Consider the following 23,804-nt stretch of genomic DNA (forward strand, 5'->3'; position numbering starts at 1 on the left):
AGAAAGAAAGAAAGAAAGAAAGAAAGAAAGAAAGAAAGAAAGAAAGAGAAAGAACAGACAACAGCAAAAACTAATGATGTAACGTATGGTGATTAACATAACATAATAAAAAAAAGAGAAAAAAAAGAAAGGACAACATAAATAAAAGTGGGGATAATATTATATATCTTACAGACATTTGAAGGATATTAAATGAATATTATGAATGACTCCATGTCGATAAATTTTAAAACTTAAATGAAATGAATAAATCCTTTACAGAAACACAAATTACCAAAACTGACTTAAGAAGGAAGAGAAAATCTGAGTAGCTCTGTACCTACGGGAGAAATCAAAGCATCAATAAACAAACAAACAAAAACTTTCCACAAATAAACTTTAAGTCCAGATAATATCAATGGTCAATACTATCAAACTTTTGAGAAAGTAATAATGTCATTTGGAAAACAGAGGAGGCAACAATATTTCCTAAGATGAGGCCAACACAATCCTAACACCAAAACCTAATGAAAATATTACCCCAAAATTAGACAATATCACTCATGAACACAGATGCAAAAATCCTCAGAAACAACCAAAATTTTTAAATAAATCCAGCAATATATAAGATGAATAATACATCATGACTAAGTAGGGCTTATCTCTTATAGCAAGACTGGTTCAATATTTGAAAATCAATTCATTTAATTAACCATATTAACACAATAAAGGAGAAAATCATGGTCATCTCAATAGATGCAGAAAAAGCATGTGACAAAATTCAATACCAATTCACAATAAAAAAAAAACTCAGCAAACTACGAATAGAAGGGAAAGTCTTCAATCTCTTAAAGAATACCTATAAAAACTCAGAGCTAATATACTTAATGGTGAAAAAGAGCAACAGCGAGGAGAGAAAACATGCAACAGAATGTTAACAACTGGTGAATACAGGTGAAGAGTATATGTGTGGCCATTGTACTATTCTTGTAACTTTTCTATAGGTTTGAAATGTTTCAAGATTATAAAAACATAAAGAGAAACTAACTCCTTCTGTCTCACAGTATAATTCCCAAGTCAAGTTCTGGTTTCCCCCCATGGGATCATTTTAGAATTCTCTTTCACCTGGCTACCTTTTGCAGTCACCCCTCTAGATTACTGCAAAAGTCATCACTCATCACTGTTCTGCTGAAAAAAATAAAATCTACTACTAATCTATACTACTGGAACCAGACTTGGGAACTCTATCTTTTAGCTCGACTTGTCTTGCTTAGCCAACTTCAACTGTTTCCCATTTGCTGACTTAACATCTCTCCCTAGATACATGTGCCATACTCACTGCCACGTCTATCTGTTCACTCACACTATGCTCCTTACCTTGAATGTCCCTCTCCCTTATTCCAGCTCACTCTTGGTCCTACCTGCTGTCAGGCCTTCCCTCAAGCCTCTCATCTTCTACAGAATGTCTAATATTGGTCCTGCCTTTCTCTGACTCCCTTAGCTTTGGAGGCCTTGATGTGCAAGTTTAATACTGAATCAAATTATCTTGTGTTACTCTGAGTCTCATATGTGATGCATCCCCCAGTGACAGTATTTCCTCCCAGTTAAATAGATCTCTTATTTTTCATGAATTTAAATGACTTTGTAGAAAAAAAATCACTTATAAATATATGTATAAATGCTAAATATATCTATAAATGCTAAACATCATTACAAGTTCTTTTCTAATTTTGATTAGTGTAAATGCATATTTTAAAATCATTATGTACCAGGTTTTTTGCTTATTATTTATATTCATATTTCTGTATATCAATATGGTCTAAATACTGGTCATTTTAATAGCTATATAGTGCTCTCTCTCAGGTTAACACAATTTGCTTAGCCATTCATTTATCCCAATGAGATTAAATATTCTTGACAAGGGAGTTTTGCTTTACTTTCCCTACTCTCTTCCCCCACCACAAGACTAGTGTAATGTTTCACATACAGTAAGAGTTCAGTAAGTATTTCAAGACTGGTTATGCCTTTGGCCATATAAAATTCAATGACTAAGAATCCTAAAATTATTTGCCCTTCAACTTCTTTAATAAGGGTGTTTCATCCAGCTCCATTCTGCCTATACATTCTTTCTGACTGATCTCTCATCTCTGACTACTCCTTACTTGCTATAAACTTTGTCCCATACTCCTTTAATACCACTCCTATACCAGCTCCAATGACTAAGCCAATCCTTCCTGTACCACTTTCCCTTCCTTCCAAGATCCAATTTCCTCCAAGGAAGTCACCCTAATTAAAGAGATAAAAGTATCAAATCTCAGATTATCCATTTCAGGTAAAGAAGAGATCATGGGGAGGTCTTTTTTCCCTTGATCTTAGCTCATTAGAATAAATTTAGAAGATGAGATTTCAGTAACACCTTGTTGATCTTCTAACTTCTAATCTAGTGCTCTTGTACTCCACCCCTAAAGGGACAATGCAAATATCCTCAGAGCAACATTACTTCTAACCACTATTTTAAAATAAAACATTTTGTCTCCTTTATAAGAATTCAAAGCATGATAGTTCATTTTATTTTTAATTATATAACAATCAATTTCACAAGGAAAGTTATTTTGTTTACACTTAGAAGCTGTTTGAGATATTCTTTCTAGCTTTTGCTAGAAATGTAAACTCACAAAGCCTCTATTTCTGCCTTAAGATCTTCCTCAGTCATATGACTAGAAATTCTAAAACCAAAGAATTTTTAGTGAAAACAAACTGCTACTCTCTATCAACAATCAGAAAACTCCATAAATTCTATAAAGCCATAAGCCAAATCCTCATGTAAAGCCATGTTCAAGTCAATCCAAAATGTATCTATAAGTATCCAATATGTTCCAGCAGCCTTCACATCCTCCTTACCCCTAGGGACTACATTTTCCTAGTTGATTAAGATACTGTGGTAGCTCTGCAATTTTCCTTCAAACACCAGATCACTGAGAAGTTGTTTTGTTATAGTCATCCTCCAAATGTGCTAATTGCAAAATGACCCAACTTGGATTCAGAATTAAACATACTTTCTCATCAAACTAGTCACCCTATTCCTTTCTTCCCTGATATGGAGATCCAGGCTGGGGGGGGGGAGCCTAATGCCAACAACAGCCTAACCAACTCACATTTTTCTGTAGCAACAGCAGTAAAAGTCAGAGAAAAGCAAAAGGGACAGTTTAATGTCTCCCAAAATAAAAACCATGTATATTCTGGGGACATAATTTTGAGGTAAAAAGAAATCATTGTATAGAAGCCCTTGAGTATTCTCTTCCTGAGGGAAAGCTTTTTCTCCCACCCATCCTATTGAAAATCAGTTTTAGATACATGTGTCCTCTACAGGACATTTCAGCTATTAGCCTTTGTCAAGATATTAGCCAATTCCCTGCCATAAAGAATGACACCTTTAAATAAAGTAAACCTATTTTTAATAGAGTAGACTTTCCAAATAACCTTATCTAGTTTTAAATTTAGAGAATGCCAATGCTAAAGGACCTCATGAGTATTCTGTGGAGATGACAAGCTCACACTTGGTCAATCAGATACAGTCCTTAAAATTAGATGCTATGCATTTTAGTATGTTCTAATGCAACCTCAGAGACATTTTTGCTGTTTCTCTATGCAGAGTTGATAGTTGGGCTTGCCCAGTGTGAATGGGTATTACCTAGAAACATAACCTATGCTGCAGCTTTAAAAACTGTATATTACCAGAAACTAGGAGGTTCAATTCAATATGTGCCCAAACTAAATTTTAAAAAAAAGTTGAGTCTTTTATTCTTTTCCTTGATTGACAAGTACAGAACAAAAAGATTCCATCCCTTGGTCCTGTGTCTTGTGCATACAAGAAGCATTTGGCATTAGTAGTTATAGAGATCTTAGTGAAAAAGATCACTGCCTATAATAAACTGCACAAAAATCATTATAACTGGCTTCACACCTCATACTAAACAGTTATAAATATTAATGAGTGAAGAGCACAATCATTCATTTTTCACTTAGGGGAAGGGAAGTAGGGGAAGAAAATAAAAGTTCTGAGTTCCATTGGTGATTCCAAGAACAACTATGCAAGCTTAAATCCAGATCTCTTTAAATGGTAAAGGCCAAAGGACCTCACAGATTGCATGAAACAAAATTTTTCACTACAGATTTGCCAAAGCAATCTTTTTTTTTTAAAAGATTTTACTTATTTATTTTTGACAGAGAGAGAGATAACGAGTGGGAACACAAGCAGGGGGAGTGGGAGAGAGAGAAGCAGGCTTCCCGCTGAGTAGGGAGCCCGATGCAGGGCTCGATCCCAGAACCCTGGGATCATGACCTGAGCTGAAGGCAGATGCTCAACGACTGAGCCACCCAGGTGCCCCTTGCCAAAGCAATCTTTAATGTTCTTCAATGAAAAAGCCAATATAATAAGGTGATAAGGTGAACTCAAATAGGACCATCATAAGACTGCAAATAATTCTATTTTTTTACATAAAATAATATTAACATGAGTGTAGGGGCTGGGAAGGGGGTTATGATGATAGAAAGGAAGAGTGAAAAGAACTGCTTCGAAGTACCCCATTCTCATCACCTATGGGCAACTTAGGATGTCTTTTATTTATCCCATGCTTGATTTTTTTTCTGTATTTTGAAATAAACAAACACCATACACACAGGTATGTACAAACCAACATCAACCCATTAGTCTTTCCTGCCTACTCCACATACACCATAAATAATAGCAGGAAGGCATAAGAAAAAAGACTAACTGTATTCAAACCATCTCCACTGCCCAGATCTGTAGGAAAAGTTTTGTTCCAATATTATAATTGCTATTGTCCTAGGAGGTAGCTGAGGGTAAACAGATGGGGGAGAAGAGACTGAAACTATTCAAATATATTCATTCTAAGGGAAATAGCTTTTTAGATAATATTTCTTCAATAAAGCTCACTGAAAACATGATACCACTTGGCTACACCAAGAAAACAAAGCTAAGAACCACTCATAAGCCACAAATGGCTTCACACTTGATAAGTAAAGAATAAAGAAGCAAAGCATTAAAAAGTTGATCTTTAAAGGACACCTGTGCATCAACGATAACTTCCTCTTTGGATATATTTTTAACATCCTCTCTCCTCATAAATAATAAACAAACCAAGGAAAGAATACAGAATACGTAATACATAGCAACTTGTTTTTGTTTCTTAGTTTGGATTTTACTTGAATTAAACTACCATAATATAGATGTCTTTTTAAACCTCAATTCCTTTTTTTTCCTTTCAGACTCTGCTACAGACATTATGACATAACCAAGTGAGGAAAATGAGATCTGGTCCAACAGGTTACATTTGCTAGTAAGTAATATCTCCAACCATTTTATTTCAGCAATAATCAATCTGAACCAAGACTGAAAGTGAAAATGTGACTGCAAAAGTGAGGCAAGGAAAGGCAGCCACATAAAATATGCCAAGTTGGAGATATTATAGGTAAAATGTTATACACAAACACAGCTGAAAGAGAGTCATGATATACAAAAATGTGTTAAATATATACATAAGTCTTAAGGGGATAAAAAGCCAATATATTGCCTTACCCTTACCATTCCAGAATCCTTTGGACTTCAGCAGTGTTGTTCTATTTTACAACCTGTGACCCATTTTTGTGAAAGACTTATTACCATGCTATCAATTGAAGAACAATACTGTTCTTTAGCTATGTCAATTAGCAAGTATTCTCGCCTCAGAAAACAAACATTAACCAAACTCCAAGCACTAGCCAGCATGTATTGCATTAAAAAATAAGCATGCACTTTATTGCCTGGGTTTTATACTTAATGAGAAAGTAAAGACCATACATTTAATTCTAGGAAATAACTGAATTAGAAGCTAGCAGAAAGCCCCATCGTAGTCTTTTGTTTCCATGTAATAATACATTCTTCAGTATCTTACTAGAATGATTGTGGACAGAAAATCAATTCTTAAAATCTCATGCATGGTTTGCAATTATAGCTAGACTATATAATCAAAACTGAAAGACATATATATTCAAGTGTTATTAAACAATGTTTAAGCTTTGATTGGGGTATCTACTGGCTACAGCTAATCTTTCAATACAATCATGGCTGCCTGCCAGGCCACCATGTTCTAGAAATAGATATTTCTTCTCAAGAAATTCCTCTTCAGGCAATTAGCTAATATTTCTGAACTTGGAGGCTTTAAACCTCTGCCTACTAGATATTTGGTACAAATGTGAAAATGTACCAAAAAATAAAGCTCACTAATATTTGTCAAAAGCTTTAATTTAAACGGTAATGCTACACACTCAATTAAGAGGCAAACATATATATCTTTAAAGGTTTCCTGTCTTTTCATTTGCAAATGTTTGTTCCCAGGTGTATAGTCACTAGCAAATGTAACCAACCCTAACTAGGCCCTTAACATTTCATTGTCCACTGAGAATATGCTGCCATTGAAGTCAAACAAAATTCCACTAGTTCCCCAACATTTTCTCAGTAGTAGGCTAAAATCTCATTCTTATCTTGGCTACTTTCCAACATAGCTGGAATTCAAGAACTTCTGTTTAAAGATATTCATAGTTAAGGGCACAAATGCTTTCTGGATGCTCACAAAAACTACACACTTTTGGCCAAAGGAAATTTGCCAACTTACCAGAATTTCTCTTTGACACCATCCTCAGATTTGTGCTGACTACAGAACAGACCACAAGGGCCAAAAGAAATGGTGGCTTCATCATTCACTTTCCTTGGCAGCTGAAAAGTCAAAAAAGAATTTGAAGTTGAATCACAGATCTTGGCCTCAACAAAATAGCAGCTAAAATTTCATATATCTCAAAGACACATTACAGAAACAATGACATTCTGGTGACTTCTGGCTTTCTTTTTATGCAAATGGAAGAAAACATGAAAGTGCACAGTTGAATCATGCCAAAGTTCCCTGCTTAAAACTTTTCAATGGCTTCCCACTGGATATGGAGTAAAGTCTGAACTCTTTCCACTAGACCATCAAGGAACTGAAGGTGGAGCCCTGGCTGCCTCTGATCTCATATCACACTCTCCTCCTTGTTGGCTATGCTCCAGCCACTATGAACATTTTATTTGTCCCTGGAATGTGCCAAGGTCATTTCATCCTCGTGGCCTTTACATTTTATCTTTCTCCCAGGATACTTCTTCCCACTCTTCACACAGTTCTTTAACATCTTATTGTCCTCAGTCACACACAAGCACCTTTTCCAACTACCTAAAGTCTTACTCTGTCATTCTCTAGCTCACCTCCTTGCTGTTTTATTCATAAGACTGATCAGCACTTATGGTTATTTTGTTTGTTTATGTCGCAAGAATTTTTACTCAACTTTGACACTGATGTTTTAAAATTAACAATACTGAACTTCATTTTTTTAAGATTTTATTTATTTATTTGTCAGAGAGAGGGAGAGAAAGAGAGATAGCACAAGCAGGGGGAGTAGCAGGCAGAGGGAGAAGCAGGCTCCCTGCTGAGCAAGGAGCTTGCTGTGGGACTCGATCCCAGAATGCTGGGATCATGGCCTGAGCTGAAGGCAGATGCTTAACCGACTGAGCCACCCAGGCATCCCTAACAATACTGAACTTTAAACAATTGGAATGAAACTGTTCCAAAGCCAAAAATAACTGTAAAAAGTTTTGAATTGGACTGAGATATTGTTAAGGCCCCCCTCCCCACAATAGGGAAAGGGGTTGATTAAAATACCATCAGTAGGCATTTGGGAGAAAAACAAAACCATTTTTACTGTTTATTCTCATTGAGCTAAGACTTTTCAGCAAATTGGTTACCTCTATGAGGATGCATTTGGGATCCTCTAACAATCAGAATATAAGCACCACAGAGGTACATTGGGCTTATCATAAACCCAAGACATAAAAAAATGGCAAAGGGGACAATGAGGATGAAAGCACAGTGATCCCTAAAATAATGCGTAGAAGCAAATCTGAGTGGAAATGCAAGAGCACTCTCTGGATATCATTTGAAAGATCCAGAATTCCATATAAAGATATGTTTCTTGAATAATTGGTTTGTACCTAAAGGTATAAAACCTTACCCAGAATGTGAGAGTAACAGGATGATATAAAGTATCGAATAGATCAACTATTCCCAGAATTGACCTCAGAATGTTATCTACCTAATATCCTAAATTCAAAAAACTTCCAGAATTTGAGGTCTGCGGCCACCCATTCAGCTGTCCAATGCAGCTAGTTCTTTATCATCCTAGCCCTACTCCATCAATAAACAAAGCAGACTGAGAAAGAGAAGATCGTCTTTTGATAATGAAGGAAAGCTTTCCTTTCCCAGTTGCCATGCTAGACTTCTCCAATATCACTGGAACAGCAGCATGAGGCAAGAGGAGTACACCGAGAGGAAAACTGGCATGATGCCACTAGCTGAAGTTCTGAGAAAAAAATTAATCAAATTTTGCAAGGGACTTCCAATGCCCAGAGATGCTGGGGGGATCATCTCATCATCAAACCTGTTATAAGAACTACCTATTTATACAGTGCCCACAGACAGCTAGAAGAGCAATTATAATCAACCAAGGAGAAAACACAGGCAGTCACAAGCATATTTTTTTCCCTTTCCCTCTTCCCTAGTCATTTATCTCCCAATGCAACACCAAAGGAGAAGGCACAGGGGAAAGAGGAGGAAGAAAGGGAAATGTGCGAAAGCTTACCCTGCACACTCCAAATTCCTAGCCACTAGTGCTACATGTCTTATCTGTTTAAAGAAAAAGGAAGAGACAGTATTTGAAAACAGCTGAAAAGTTATATAATCAGACTGAAATGTTTATCATTGTCGCCATCTCCTCGTGGAAAAAGGTAAGCACAGTAGAGCATGACAAGTAATAATCACCGGGAAAAATAATACTATTTCATGTTTATGCTTCAGTGAGTTAAAACTCTTAATGAATTAGCTGCATTTATTAACTTGGTTATTTCTGCCCATTCCTTGACCACTAGAATATAAACTTCATGAAGATGGTCACTTAATCATTAACTGCTGTATCCTCAGTAACTAGTGTAGAGCTTGACATATAATATTCCAATGAATAAAAGAAGAATATCAGTGTAGATAATATCACATTAGGGGTTCAAGTAATACAAATAAATGGCAGCTTTCAGTGTTATTTTCCATTACCCATTTGTTTGAAATAGAATATCTATTATCAAATATATGATTATTCAAATCCAAGATGTGTGATATCTCCTGCTACAGTGGACACTGTTGGTACCCTACCCACATCCTCTTGGCCTACCCCAAAAGTCATTTGCAGAAGACTTCCTATGTTTCTCTACCAGAGGGGCTTCTCTAACTACAAAAGTAGCTTGAACAGAAGGGGAGGCAGACTGGAAGTTCCAGGTTAACACCCCAAGAGTTACTGTTAGTGATGGGAGTTAGTAAATAAACACTGCAACTCCCTCACCCCTTGGTATATTCCAGTAAAAATGAGTGGCAAACTGCTCATTAACATACTCTTTATTTGCTTCTCCTCCCTTCCAGTCTGACTTTCCCATTTCCTTGCAGTACTTTCTGGAATCACTTCCCAAATAAATTACTTACATCCAAATCCTTGTTTTGGGGTCTGCTCTTGGGAGAACCCAAACCAAGACTCTGAAAAGACCATTATGAATTCCACACAATCCTTTATTTTACATAAAATTTATTTGTCCAGTTTCCAGCTCAGAAGATTATGTAGGCTCTGGACTATCAAAAGGTGTCTTATTATTCAAAATATGCCTAAACCACAGGCACACTCTAGCTCTCTTTTCTTGTCTCCCAATTTAGAACTTATGTTATTCCCAGTGACTTCAGTAAGAACATTGGTTCATCTCTGATTTAACTCTTCCTGCTGTATCTACTCAGTTACCAACTCAACCTTGCTGGTTAGATATTAAAAGTCTGCTATGCTCTCCTTACCTACAACTCATCCTATCCATGATTGTGCCTTTCTTATTTCCATCTCCCAGTCACGGAAACATGAGGGTAAACAACAGATACACTTCCCATCCAACCATTTTGTTTTTCACTTCTAGTACAGTATTCAATAAAGGACATGAAATATTCAATACTTTATTATAAAATAGGCCTTGTTGGGCTCCTGGGTGGCTCAGTGGTTAAGCGACTGCCTTCAGCTCAGGTCATGATCCCAGAGTCCTGGGATCGAGTCCCACATCGGGCTCCCTGCTTGGCGGGGTATCTGCTTCTCCCTCTGACCCTCTCCCCTCTCATGCTCTCTCTCACTCTCTCTCTCTCTCAAATAAATAAATAAAATCTTTAAAAAAAATAAAATAGGCCTTGTTTTAGATGACTTTGCCCAACTGTAGGCTAATGTAAGTGTTCTGAGCATGTTTATGGTAGGCTAGGCTAAGCTATGATGTTCAATAGGTTAAGTGTATTAAATGCATCTTCAACTTATGATATTTTCAGCTTACATTGGGTTAATCAATATGTAACTCCATTGTAAGTTGAGGAAAATCTGTATTTTATCATAACAATTATTATCATGTATTACACATTTGTGTGTGTGCCAAACACTACACTAAACTCTTACATATATGATATTTTATCCTATCAATGACCTTGTGGGTGTTATTATCCCCATTTTACTTTTCAGGAAAATGATACTTATAACTTACCCAAGATTATGACAATAGTAAATTAAAGAAAAGAAGATTCGAATTTAGGTCTATGTGACTACAAAACCCAACCTCTTAACCACTGCTAAACTATTTTTGCCCTAGGAGTTAGATGCTACGGGAGTCATAAACCAAGTTTAAGACTCTAAAACGTCACTCTCTGCCTTCAAGGAGCTATAACCTAACTGTGGAGATGCATGCATACTAGAGTGCTTAGTCAAGTGCAAGACAGGGAAGAACAACCTGTATATGTTAAGTGCTAAGGGAATATAGAGTAAGACAAGTATTTTGTAACATGTTCAATAGGTGATTCAGATTTCCCATTGAAAGGGAAAAATCTGCCAAACTGCCAATTCAAACAGTCAAAAAGAAAGGCCAGTGCAATCAATCTCCTAGCAGTGTTCATCTGCAACAGCATCGGCCTTAAATATCATCATTGATCAAGGAATGTCTCAGAACTGTGACCACTGGGCTGCCAACATACGGTTTCACACATCTGTTTAAATACTAAAAGTGTCAGAAGCATCTCAGGTTATCCCCTTGAAATCTTACACTGAAAATCAGGTTATTATATTATAACATTTTCCTCTTGGTGATTTTACAACCAACTTATTGCTGTGTGAAGAAAATGTATAGGAGCATGTATAATACTTTATATGATGGCAATTATGCTGCTATTCAATTATTTCAAAATTACTTTTTTTCCCCCAAAAGAATCTTCTCCCTACCATCGATATAAATATATAAGCGTTCTTACACCTGAAGTTCATATTCTCCTGGGGCTTTGTGCTTACTGATTTCCTAAGGTTAGGATGTAAAAATCTCAAAAGGCCACATGAGGAATTCTAAAGACTGAAGATGCTGGCACAATGGCTAATGAAGGCATTAATATTCCTCTCCTTGGAGTACCAAATCCTGATAGGAGTAGGGCCATCTTTTCAAGAAAGTTTTTAAAAATGTAATTAAACTAAATCTTTTGACAGGTAAATGTTACGCTTGAATGGCTTTCAAGTCTAGTTTGTAAATTACCTTCTTCGCTTTAGTCTTTTCCTCCCTTAAAGTACCACGTATGTCAGGTCCCTACTTCATGTTAATTTTTTAAAGTATCTGTATGGCATACTTCTAATTCTAGAAAGCAAAACAAGTTTAACTTATGAATATATTTTGACACAATTAAAAGACCCAACTAGATATATCAGCTAGATTGCAGAGAATATACAATTATATCATTTCTTAATACATTCTTGTCATCACAATTTGATATTTACAGTGTTTTCGAATCATTTGTACCAGCCAGTCATATATATAATCTCCCAACAATTTGGAAATTATAGACACACAGCCCACACACATATCACACATGTATTAAAGATAATTAATTTTTAGACACAGTTCTGTAGTCAACACACATTCATTTCAATTTCTAATGCAATAGTCCCCCCTTAGCCTCAGCAGATATGTTCCAAGAATCAAGTGGATGCCTAAAACCACAGATAGTGTCAAACCCTATATAAACTGTATTTTTTCCTATATGTACATACCTATGATAAAGTTTAATTTATAAATTAGGCACAATTAGAGATCAACAACAATAACTAATAACAAAATAGAACAATTATAACAATATACTGTAATAAAAGTTATGTGAATATTATCTTATCTCTCTTATTGTACTGTACCTTCTTATTGTGATGTATGATGTGAGATGGTAAAATGTCTATGGGACAAGATGAAGTGAGATGCGTGATGTATGGATTGTGACACAGCGTTAGGCTACTACCGACCCTCTGATGATAGGTCAGAAGGAGGATCATCTCCTTCCAGACCATAGTTGACTGAGGATAACTGAAACCACAAAAAGTAAAACTGTGGATAAGAGGGGACTACTGTATCTTCTAATTCTGCAGTCATCTACAATGAAGCATTATATTCATACAGAGTTGGCTCTGAGGTCCTACTAGACCTTCAATCAGAAAACAAATATGCAAAAATATAAATGATATTCTACTTAGTAAGAAGGAAAAGTTGGTTCTCAATTTGACTCAAACTTGGAAAAGATCTCAGTAGTTATATAATCCAATCACCAACCAATCAAGAAATCCTTTTTATACTATCTCTATATCTACGCTATCCTCAAGTACTTCCTACCATATGAAAACAACTGTATGAAATGGCAGCCCATTCTATTATTAGCTCTAATAGTTAGAAATGGAGGTAGAAAGAGACATGGAGTCTGAAACCAAGAAAGCCAGAAATACAGAAGTAAGAAAACAGAGACAGCTAAAGATAGAGAGACAGATGGATAGGAAACAGATGGAAAGAGAAAAAATACACACAGAGGAGAAATGGGGAGATAGAGAAAACATACAGAAGCAGAGAGAAAAAGGCAGAAATGGAGACATAAAAAGTTGACATATTGAGAAAGAGGAGGAAACAAGAGAAAAGAAAAAATAATGATGGAGGAAATTCTGAGAGATAGCAGAAGAGACAAAGAGGGTAAAAAGAGAAGCAAACATAGAGGGGAAAATTGGTTGTAAGCAACTATAGAGATCCAGGAGCATGGCAAAAACTATCTCTCAAACTAGTCTATTTCCTGTAGCCTGCAGTTTTTGGTTTAGTATATAGTCCCCCAAAATGGAATCTTCATTTCACAGCCTTCCTTGCAACTGCATATGGATAGGTAATTGCATTCTGACCATTAAGATGCAACCAGAAGTGTCATGTGCAAGAGGGGTTAGTCTTTTTCAGGGTTGCTCCAGTCAGTAAACCTAGAAGCAGTAGGTATAAGGTTTTACAAGCTGTTTAGACAAACAAAAAGTCTACAATCATTACTCATTTTTATGTGGTTTCTAAATACCTTATTATCCAACTTTTTCTTCCTTCAATAAAAATGTTTGTCAAAATTTTTCTCAAAATGTAATATACACTTTCATACACTGTTTATGAGATTTTAAATTGGTAGAGCACTTTGGAAGGCAAATTGTCAGGACTTGGCAAAATTTAAAGTGCTCAGGAATTCCCTTTCTAGGAATGGATATTACAGATATCCAAATACATATGCACAGAAATATATGCATGTTCAAGGATGGTCAATGAAGTATGTGTTATAATGGTCAAAAACTGGGAATAAAACAAACACACCTCCACAGAAGAGTGGTTGAATGAAGTATAGTATATGCATACTATGGAATACTTTACAGCTATTAAACAGACTGAAGTAGAGAGTTATGCATTGATATGGGTAGATCCAAAAATGTATGGGAAATGCATGTGATCCCATATATAATGGAAAAATCTATGTATGTATATATGTGTGTGTGCGTGGAAATTTATAGAAAAAGGTTAATGTAACTCTTAGGAGGGAAGTAGGAAAAAGTCTAATGCTGAAGGGTGAATTTCACTCTTTACTCTATATAGTCATGGTAGTCATTAATTCAGTTTTCCAAGTATCTATAGCTCTTTTCCTTCAAGTAAAGATAGCATTGCACTTCCTGGCTCCATTGTGATTGATAGAGCATGTGACTGATTCTGGCCAATTACTTATAAGCAAAAGTTATTGCTCACACTTATGTTTTACTTTAAGGTGAGAGCATTTATTTGTCAATGTGCCTTCTACAAGTATCTTTCCCTCTGCCACAGTGAATGGTAATGTTTAAAACAGTGGTTGTTCCATCAGTCTGGGTCACAGAATGAAAAATTTTAGAGCAGAGCTCCCAGTCAATGTTACATAAGTGAGAAATAAAACTTTGTTGTTATAAGCCACCATGATTTGGGGATTGTTACAACAGCATAATCTAAATTATCCTGATTGATACAATTGAAATATTTAAAATTTACATTGAGATAAATATACTTTATGGGTATATTATTATAAAAATTAATATGGTGCCCAGAACAGCACACAATATTCTGTACATAGACAATACAAAATGTAATGAGAGTATTATGTGTCATGATCTAGATTCAATATACTTACTAGAATATAACCATTTCAAGGACAGGAACTATGATTTATTCTTTTTTGCATTCCCAGCATGAGTGACTAGAACACAGTAGGCATACAACCCATTCTTCTTGAATGTTGAATTAAATTATTTTTACCCCAACTTGTAGTTTTATATTAATCCCTATGAAATGTCAATATATTAGTTTTAGTCTAATCAAAACCAGTTCAAATCATAAGGCTATTATTCATTTTTATTGACTCATCTAACTTTGTGTCACTGAATATTTCATAAGATTGTTCTTTTTGCCTTCAATTAAGTCAATAACAGAAAATTCTGAATAAGACAAAAAACAGAGGATGCTTGCATGGCTCAGTTGGTTAAACTTCCGACTCTTGGTTTTGGCTCAGTTCATCATCTCTTGGTCGTGAGGTTGAGCCCCGCATCAGACTCCGTGCTCAGCATGGAGTCTGCTTCAGATTCTCTTTCCCTCTCCCTCCACCACCCCCCCCTCAAATAAATAAATAAAACCTTTAGAAAAGAAGACATACAACAAAGACCTATAGACTGCCACTATAGACCTCTCTACATGTTGGTATTGATCATTAATCTGTTTTATCAACTGAGTATGAGTTCACTTAACTGTACTAGAATCCATTTAACTAGTCCATACTGGAATATCTTATAATGAGAGATTACTCATTTGATAAACCAGGCTTTCATATAATATATCAGTGTAATAATTCTACCAAAAAAAAAAGACAGGTTTGCTTAGCCTGACTTGATTCTAAGATCCATTATTTTATGCATTTGAAGAATTTATTGTGTGCCAACAACAGGGATACAAATGGGAACATAACAGGTATGGTATCTATCTTCTATGTAATCACAGTCTAATAGAAGAGATAAAAAAAATAGGTAATAACAATGAATTGTTTTAAGTGTAATGAGAGGAGAGATACAGAGTGTTTTGAAGGCCAAGAGGGGAGAAATCAAAACCACATTTAGGAGAAAGAGAAGGCTTTCTGGGGAAAGTGACTTCTAAGGTGAAACAGAAAACATGAAAGGAAAGATTGTTCTGAGACAGCATGGCACATTCCCAGAACTGAAATGAGTTCAATGCAGCAGAACCAGAGTGTTGGATAGGAGGAAAAGAGAAAGTTGATACTAGAGAGGTGAGCAAGGGTCAGATCATGTAGAGATTAAGTTGTCTATAGTACATCTAAGCATGGATGTTCAGTGAGAAATTGGAGATACTGATAGGAGTGAAGAAAAGGGACTTGGGGATATATATGTGGTAGTCTTAAACATTGAGATGGTATTTAATGTCACAGGAGTCACCAAATTACCAAAGGATAGAGGCAAAATAAAAAGGTGGTTAAAGATAGATCCTTGAGGAACACCAACATTTAAAAGATGAGCAGGTTCAGAGAAATCTACAAAAGTGACTGAGAAAAAAAGTTAACAAGAGAAATACAAGGAAAACCAGGATAAAAGCCAAGAGAATAGCATATTTCAAGAATGATAACTGTGTTAAATGCTACTGGGTAATCAAGTGAGTCAAACTAAAAAGTGTCCTTTATATGTAGCCATAGAAAGGCTGTTAGCCAAGAGAAGACTGCCAAAAACAAATCAGTGGAGTATCAGGTCTAGAACCAGACTATATAAACTGAAGAGTATATTGAAGGTAAGGGAGCAGAACAATGAGTGAGTAGAGACAACTATCACAAAGATTCGCTGTGATAGGAAAGACAGAGTACCTTTACAGCATGGGGTCGGAGAATTTTTTAAAAATAAAATGTTATTTTTCTCATGATTAGATTGGGGTTATAGGTTTTGGAAAATAATACCAGAATAATTTTTTTTCTTTGGTAAGTAAGAGAGATTTGAACAAGCTTTAAATGCTGAGGGAAAGGAGCCAGACAACAGGAAATAGTTGAAGAAAAAGAAAACACATGGTTAATTTACAGAACAAAAACCCGAAAGAAATACTTGCATAAGAAAAATTTCTGAAGCTCAAGTGGAAAAATGTGCCATACACAGGAGGATTTTTTGATCTTAAATTAGAAATGGAAGGAAGGCAGAAATGATAGGTGAAGGTATAGGTAAGTTTGTAGATCTTGTGGTGGGAAGTGGCCATCTTGTGGCTTCTACATTCCCTGTGAAACAGCTGGCAAGTTTATCTAAAGAGAGGGTCTGGTAGGAGGTTTGAGGAAGCATGTACCTTTTCAAAAGTTGAACAGTTCACTCTAGGGCTTTTCTAGCATTGGATGTTAAATTTGTCAATTTAAGCTTCTGGAATCCATGCTTTTGCTTTTGTTTTTAATTAACACATTTGACTATATCTAATACTTTTGTGCTTTCATTGTTTCTATGACTCATAAAATTTTTTTCACTTAACTATAGAATTGAGTGGAGCAGCTAAAAGGGCACCTTCTCAGTTGACCAGCACACCAGCTAACTTTTCTAATCCCATTAGTCCTTATACCTTCTTTTCTCCATACTACAGTTAATTGAGGTTTTATGGGTATTTTAAGAAATAATTTAACCTCATTACCCTTGTGCAAAATATGGGGGAACTGAGATTCAGTGAGGTAAGTAACTTTCACTATAGCAAGAAGCCAGTTGGAGACAAAGTAATTCATATTTGTAAAATTTCTTTCTTGTCTATCAGAAACAGCAGTAACTATTGACAGTTGATAGATAAATAGACAAACAGACAGACAGGAAATGGGGTTAAACCCCTTGAAATATTCAGTATCAAGGACACTGTATATAATTTTAAATGCCAAGTAATAAAACAACATGGAGCCATCAGAAAGAATATTTATATTAATGGACTTTCCTCTAATAGTACAATACATCTAATTTGTGCTTCTGTGTTTAGATAAATGACAGTACCTAGTTTCACAATATCCTGTTTCCTATGCTTTTAATTATAAAAGGATGATGAAAACACTGTGCCCCAGGAACAATTATAAAATAATGTATATTTTTGTCATATTAAGGGAGCTGTACAATAGGTTTTTTCTTTTTGAGTAATGGAAGGGTATATATCATACTTTATCTGGGTTATTAACTACTGTGAAGTAGGTCAGTGTAGGCTTCTGGGCCCCAGTTTTACTTCTTATTAACTGTATGACCTTGGCCTAGTTACCTATACACCCTGACCTTCCATTTACTCATCTGAAAATGGTGGTAATAGTAATACCTACTTCATAAGGTTGTTGTTTGTATTATATTGTATATAATACCTATTAAATGCCTAACTCATTATCAGATACAGAATCAGCCATCAGTACATATTAGCTATTGTTATTGGTGTTGTTATTATTAATTCTGCTTGGGCAAGTCAGAGAAAGTTTTGCATAGCGGGTGATACTTGGAGAAGAAAAGTAAGTTTGCCAGGTGGTCAGGGTCACAGGGAAGAGCAGTACAGACAGACTAACTCTCTGTGTGTGTATGTGCACATGCGTGTGCACACATGTCTTGGACAGAGCAGGGATTGCATTTTATAAAGACATGGTACATTATGACTTAATTTATCCTCACCAGCCTATAGTTACAAGATTTTGAAGTTATACTCAGACAAAAGAAAAGTATAGGTACCCTCCTTTTCTCTCTCTTCTCTCATTTTCAGAATGGAGGAAAATTTATCCTGCTGTCCTACAACTTGTGTCCACTGCCACCATAAAACATGAACCCAGGGATCTGCCTACACCCTCCAATTGGGTAACCCTACTCTTTCTGCAGAAATAGTTGTTGAGGTTTTTCCCTTTTAAAACTTCCTTTCTTAACCTCTTTAGGGTCCCACATACCAACTGGTTCACCAGACATAATTGTGCTTGAAAAGGAGTCAATGGAGAAAGCTAAAGACTGATCCTTGGTAATGTACATTTTAAATTAGTCTCTTAGAGATTAATTCTATAAGTTAATGGTACTTATTTTTTATAATAGTAATTATTATCATCATCATAATTATTAACCTGGAAATCTTGTCTCCATCTTACTTGTTTTCTCATACATCAATATAGCCCAAAACTTTCCTGAAAATGCCTAACTACACGCTGGGATTGCCCCAATTTTTTCTTAAATCCTTTCAAAAAATTTACCCCTCTCTCCCATCTAATATTCTATTTTGTGATCCCCTTTTTCTGACCAACACTGGCAGCATCTATCAAATTAACAAGTTTTAAAATAACAATCTACCTCAATATTAAAAAGCCTAAGGTAGAACAAACATTCTCATATACTGGCAGTGAGAATATAAATCATCATTCATTTTTTGGAGAGCAAATTAGCTATTATATTTGTATAATAACCTTTAAAAAATTACTATCTCAGATAATGCAAAGACTCATGTACAAGGATGTTATTCTAGCATTATCCCTAATAACAAAAATATAAGATATCCAAAAATATGCCAAGGTTAGATCAATTATAATGTCTTTATGATGGAACATGATTCTGCCTTAATACAAAATTTCAGGCAAAAACAAAAATTCAAATCCTTTAACCCAATATATCTTAAGAAAATAATACAAAATGTAACAAAAGATTTATGCATTATTATGTTCATTTCAGCCATATTTATACTACCAAGGTTGGAAATAATCTAAATATCCAATAATAGGAAATTAGTTAAATAAATTATGTTATACTCATATGGTAGAATATTATATAGCTATTAACAATTAGGTGTTCAAAAATTTTAATGATATGGGAAATGCTCTTGACATAATGCTAAGGGAAGTCAAGTATAAAACTGTAAATACAGAATGATATGCATAAAAGGATTTATGCACAGAGATTATAGTATGATTTATAATATCAAAAGAAGCAAGTTACCAGCTCAAAAATAGAAGAGAGTTTAAATTACATCTATACAATAGTATTAAGCATATCATTAAAATTATTTTAACCACGTGGCAAAATGCTTATGTTATGTGAAATTTAAAAAAGCAGGCTACAAGGGTGCCTGGGTGGCTCAGTCATTTAAGCATCCATCTGGTGATTTCAGCTCAGGTCATGATCTCATGCGTTGTGAGATCGAAAGGGCTCTGTGCCCCACAGGGAATCTGCTTGAGATTTTCTCTCACTCTCCCTCTGCCCCTCCCCCATTTGCTCTCTCTCTCTGTCAAATAAATAAATCTTTTTTTAAAAAAAGCAGGCTACAAAAGGAAATGAAAACAGGATCTCAAAGAGACGTTCCATGTTTATTGTAGCACTATTCACCATAGCCAAGATATAGACACAACCTAATATACATACACACATACACACACAATGGAATGGAATATTATTCAGCCATGAGAAAGAAGGAAATCCTGTCATTTGAGACAACTTGGATGAAACATGAGGGCATTATACTAAGTGAAATAAGTCAGAGAAAGACTAGTATTATGTGACATCATTTCTTTGTGGAATCTAAAACAGCTGAATTCAGAAACAATAGAGTGGTAGTTACCAGGAGCTAGGGATGGGGGAAATGGGGAGATACTGGTGAAAATACACAAACTTCCAGTTATAAGATTAAAAACTTATGGGGATGTAATATACAGCATCATAAGTATAGCTAATAATGCCATATTATATAGTTGAAACTTGCTAAAAGAGTAGATCTTAAATGCTGTCACTACAAAAAAGAAAGAATAATTATGTGACAGGATGGGGGTGTTAGCTAATGCTATGGTAGTAATCATTTTGAAATATGTATGAAATCAACATTGTACACCTTAAACTTACATGTTTTATGTCAATTATATCTCAATAAAGCTGGGGGGAGGACATTAGACATCAGGACATTAAGGGAAAATTTTAGGCTACAAAATTAATAAAAAGCATAATCTTGACTATAGAAATACATATTATTAATATGCACACACACATACAAACAAACACACAGACACACACACCGCCTAGAAAGAAATGTACTTAATCTTTACATTATATTTGGGTAGTGAAATTACAGAGTAAGAGTTAGCATTATATTCATCATTATCAATATCATCCCTAAAAGTAGACATTTTAAATAAATATGTATTTTTTTAAATCAGTCAAACCAATTAGGGGACATCAATACTGACCACAGAGGGGGGAAAATGATTACAAGGGACTACTATGAAAAACTGTATGCTAACAAATTAGATATACTTAGATGAAAGAGCCAAATTTGTAGAAAGACACAAACAACTGAAGCTGACCAAGAAAATATAAAAATCTAAATAGACCCATAACAAGTAAAGAGATTGAATTAATACTCAAAAAAAGTCCCAGAAAGAATAGCCCAGGCCCAGATAGCTTTACTGGTGAATTCTATCAAACATTTAAAGAAGAATTAACATAAATTCTTCAAAAACTCTCTCAAAAAATATAAAAGGAGAGACTACTTCCCAACACATTCTATTAGGTCAATAATACCCTGATACCAACATCAGGAAAAGACATCACATGAAAAGAAAACTACAGACCTGAATCTTTTATGAATACAGACCAAAAAGATCTCAAAAAAATACTAACAAACTGAATTGAGCAACATATAAAACAGATTATACATAATGGCAAAGTAGGATTTTTGGTTTAACATCTACAAATAAATCCATGTAATATACCATCTCAATAAAATAAAGGGAATTAATCACATAATCATCTCAATAGAAGCAGAAAAAAGCATTTCACAAAATCCAACATCTTTTCATGATAAGGAATAAAGGGGAAATTCCTTGGTTTGATAAAGGCTATCCATGAAAAAACCCATAGGTAACATTATACTTAATGATGAAATACTGAAATCTGTCCCCTTAAGGTCAAGAACAAGGATATCTGCTCCTACCACTCTTATTCAACATTGTACTGGAGGTTATAAACAGGCAATTAAGCAAGAAAATTAATAAAAGATACCCAGATTGGAGGGAAACAATATAAATATCTCTATTTGCAGATGACATTATCACGTATATAAAAAATCCTAACATATCATCTAAAAACCACTAGAACTGGGGCACTTGCATGGCTCAGTCTGTTAAGCATCTGATTCTTGATCTCAGCTCAAGTCTTGATCTCAGGGTCATGAATTCAAGCCCCACATCAGGCTCCACGCTAGGCGTGGAGCCTACTTAAAACAAAACAAACAAACAAACAAACAAAAAACCCACTAAAACTAATAAACTAATTCAGCAAGTTTGCAAGATCAACACACAAAATTCCATGGTATTTCTACACCCTAGGAATGAATAAACTGAAATAGGAATTAAGAAAACAATTACATTTAAAATAGCACCAAAAATAAGAAAATGCTTAGGAATAAATTTAACAAAAAAAGAGTACAAAACTCATATTCTGAAAACCGTAAAACACTATTGAAAGAAATTAAAGGACACCTAAAAGGAAAGACACTCCATGTTTATGGATCAGAAGACTTAATATTGCTAGGATGGAAATATTTCCCAAATTGATGTATACGTTTAATGCAATCCCTAGCAAGATCTCAGCTCTTTTTTTTTGTTGTTTTTTGCAGGAATTGACAAGTTGATTCTAAAATTTATATGAAAATACAAAAGATCCAGAAAAGTCAAAACAACCTTAAAAATAAGAAAGTTGGAAGCCTTGTACTTTCCAATTTTGAAACTTACTTTAAAAACTAATAATCAAGATAGCGTGGGGGTGCCTGGGTGGCTCAAGCGGTTAAGCATCTACCTTCAGCTCAGGTCATGATCCCAGGATCCTGGGATGGAGCCCCAAGTCGGGCTACCTGCTCAGCGGAGAGTCTGCTTCCCCCTCTGCCCCTCCCCCTGCTTGTGCTCTCTCTCTCTCTCACAAATAAATAAATAAAATCTTTAAAAAAAGATAGTGTGGTACTGACATAAGGATAACACAGATACATGGACATAATTGAGAGTTCAGAACATAAACTTTTTGTCAATCGATTTTCAACAAGGGTACCAAGACCATTCAGTGAAAATAGTCTTTTCAACAATGGTGCAGGAACAACTGGGTAGCTACATGCAAAAGAACTTAGACCCCTATCTCACATCACATACAAAAATTAACTCAAAATGGATCATAGGCCTAAATGTAAGAGCTAAGATAGTATAATTCTTAGCATAAAATATAGGAGTAAATCTTTGTGACTTTGGCTTAGACAAAACATCTTAGACATGACATTAAAATTACAAGCATCAAAAAAAAAATAAATTGAACTCCATTCAAATGAAAGACTTTGTGCTACCCATAATACCATCAAGAAAGTAAAAAGACAACCCACAGAATGGGAGAGAAATACTTGTAATTCACATATCTTATAAGGGAATTGTATCTAGGATATACAAAGAATTCTTACAATAAAAATATAAATAACCCAATTAAAAAGTCAGTAAAGTATTTGAATAGACATTTCTTCAAATGAATATACAAATAGCCAATAACCACATGAAAAGATACTCAACAGCAGTAGCTATTAAAAAATGAAAATCACAATAAGATACCATTTCACACCCACTAGGATGCCTATAATTAAAGACATGATAACAAATTTTGATGAGAATGTAGAAAAATTGAAGTCTTCATACACTGCTGGTGGTAATGTAAAATGATGCAGCTGCTTTGGAAAACAGTTTGGCAGTTCCTTAAAAGGTTAAACACAGAATCACCATATTACCCAGCAAATTCATTTCTAAGTATATATACTTAAAGGAGTTGAAAATGTACATCCATCCCCCCAAAAAGAAAACGTATGTACACAAAAAAAATTTACAAGAATGTTTATAGCATCATTATTCTTAATAGCCAAAAAGTAAAAACAATTCAATGTCCATCAACTGAGGAATAGATAAAATGTGATATACAAAGGAATCTCATTGGGTAATGAAAAGGAATGAAGTAATGATAACACACTACGATACAGATGAATGTTGGAAACATTCTGCTAAGTGAAAGAAGCCAGTCATGAGAAACCACACATTGAATAATTCCATTTATATGAAATGTCCAGAATAGGCAAATTCATAGACACAGAAAACAGGTTAGCACTTGTCAGGGGATAAGATAGTGGTAATAGCTACACAACTCTGAATATACCATATGCTATTGAATTGTACACTTTAAAGCAATGAGATATATGGTATATAAATTATATCTCAAAAAAATTGTTTAAAAATCGGTCAAATCAGTCATTTGACATCACCATAGAAAATGAG

At 34.9% G+C, this 23,804-nt stretch overlaps 1 protein-coding gene across 1 annotated transcript in view; it reads right to left on the minus strand.

Annotated features, from left to right (window-relative positions):
• The window catches only part of IL1RAPL2 (interleukin 1 receptor accessory protein like 2), a 1,205,338-nt gene that overhangs the window by 1,131,443 nt on the left and 50,091 nt on the right, over positions 1-23,804 (minus strand). Inside the window, exon 2 of the mRNA XM_035007492.1 lies at positions 6,654-6,754. Coding sequence (XP_034863383.1) covers positions 6,654-6,738 — 85 coding nt within the window. The 5' untranslated portion in view covers positions 6,739-6,754. The remainder of the gene's footprint in view (positions 1-6,653; positions 6,755-23,804) is intronic.

The sequence above is a fragment of the Mirounga leonina genome, unplaced genomic scaffold, assembly GCF_011800145.1.
Source record: "Mirounga leonina isolate KUSES-001 unplaced genomic scaffold, KU_Mleo_1.0 Mir_101222, whole genome shotgun sequence".
Taxonomy (NCBI): domain Eukaryota; kingdom Metazoa; phylum Chordata; class Mammalia; order Carnivora; family Phocidae; genus Mirounga; species Mirounga leonina.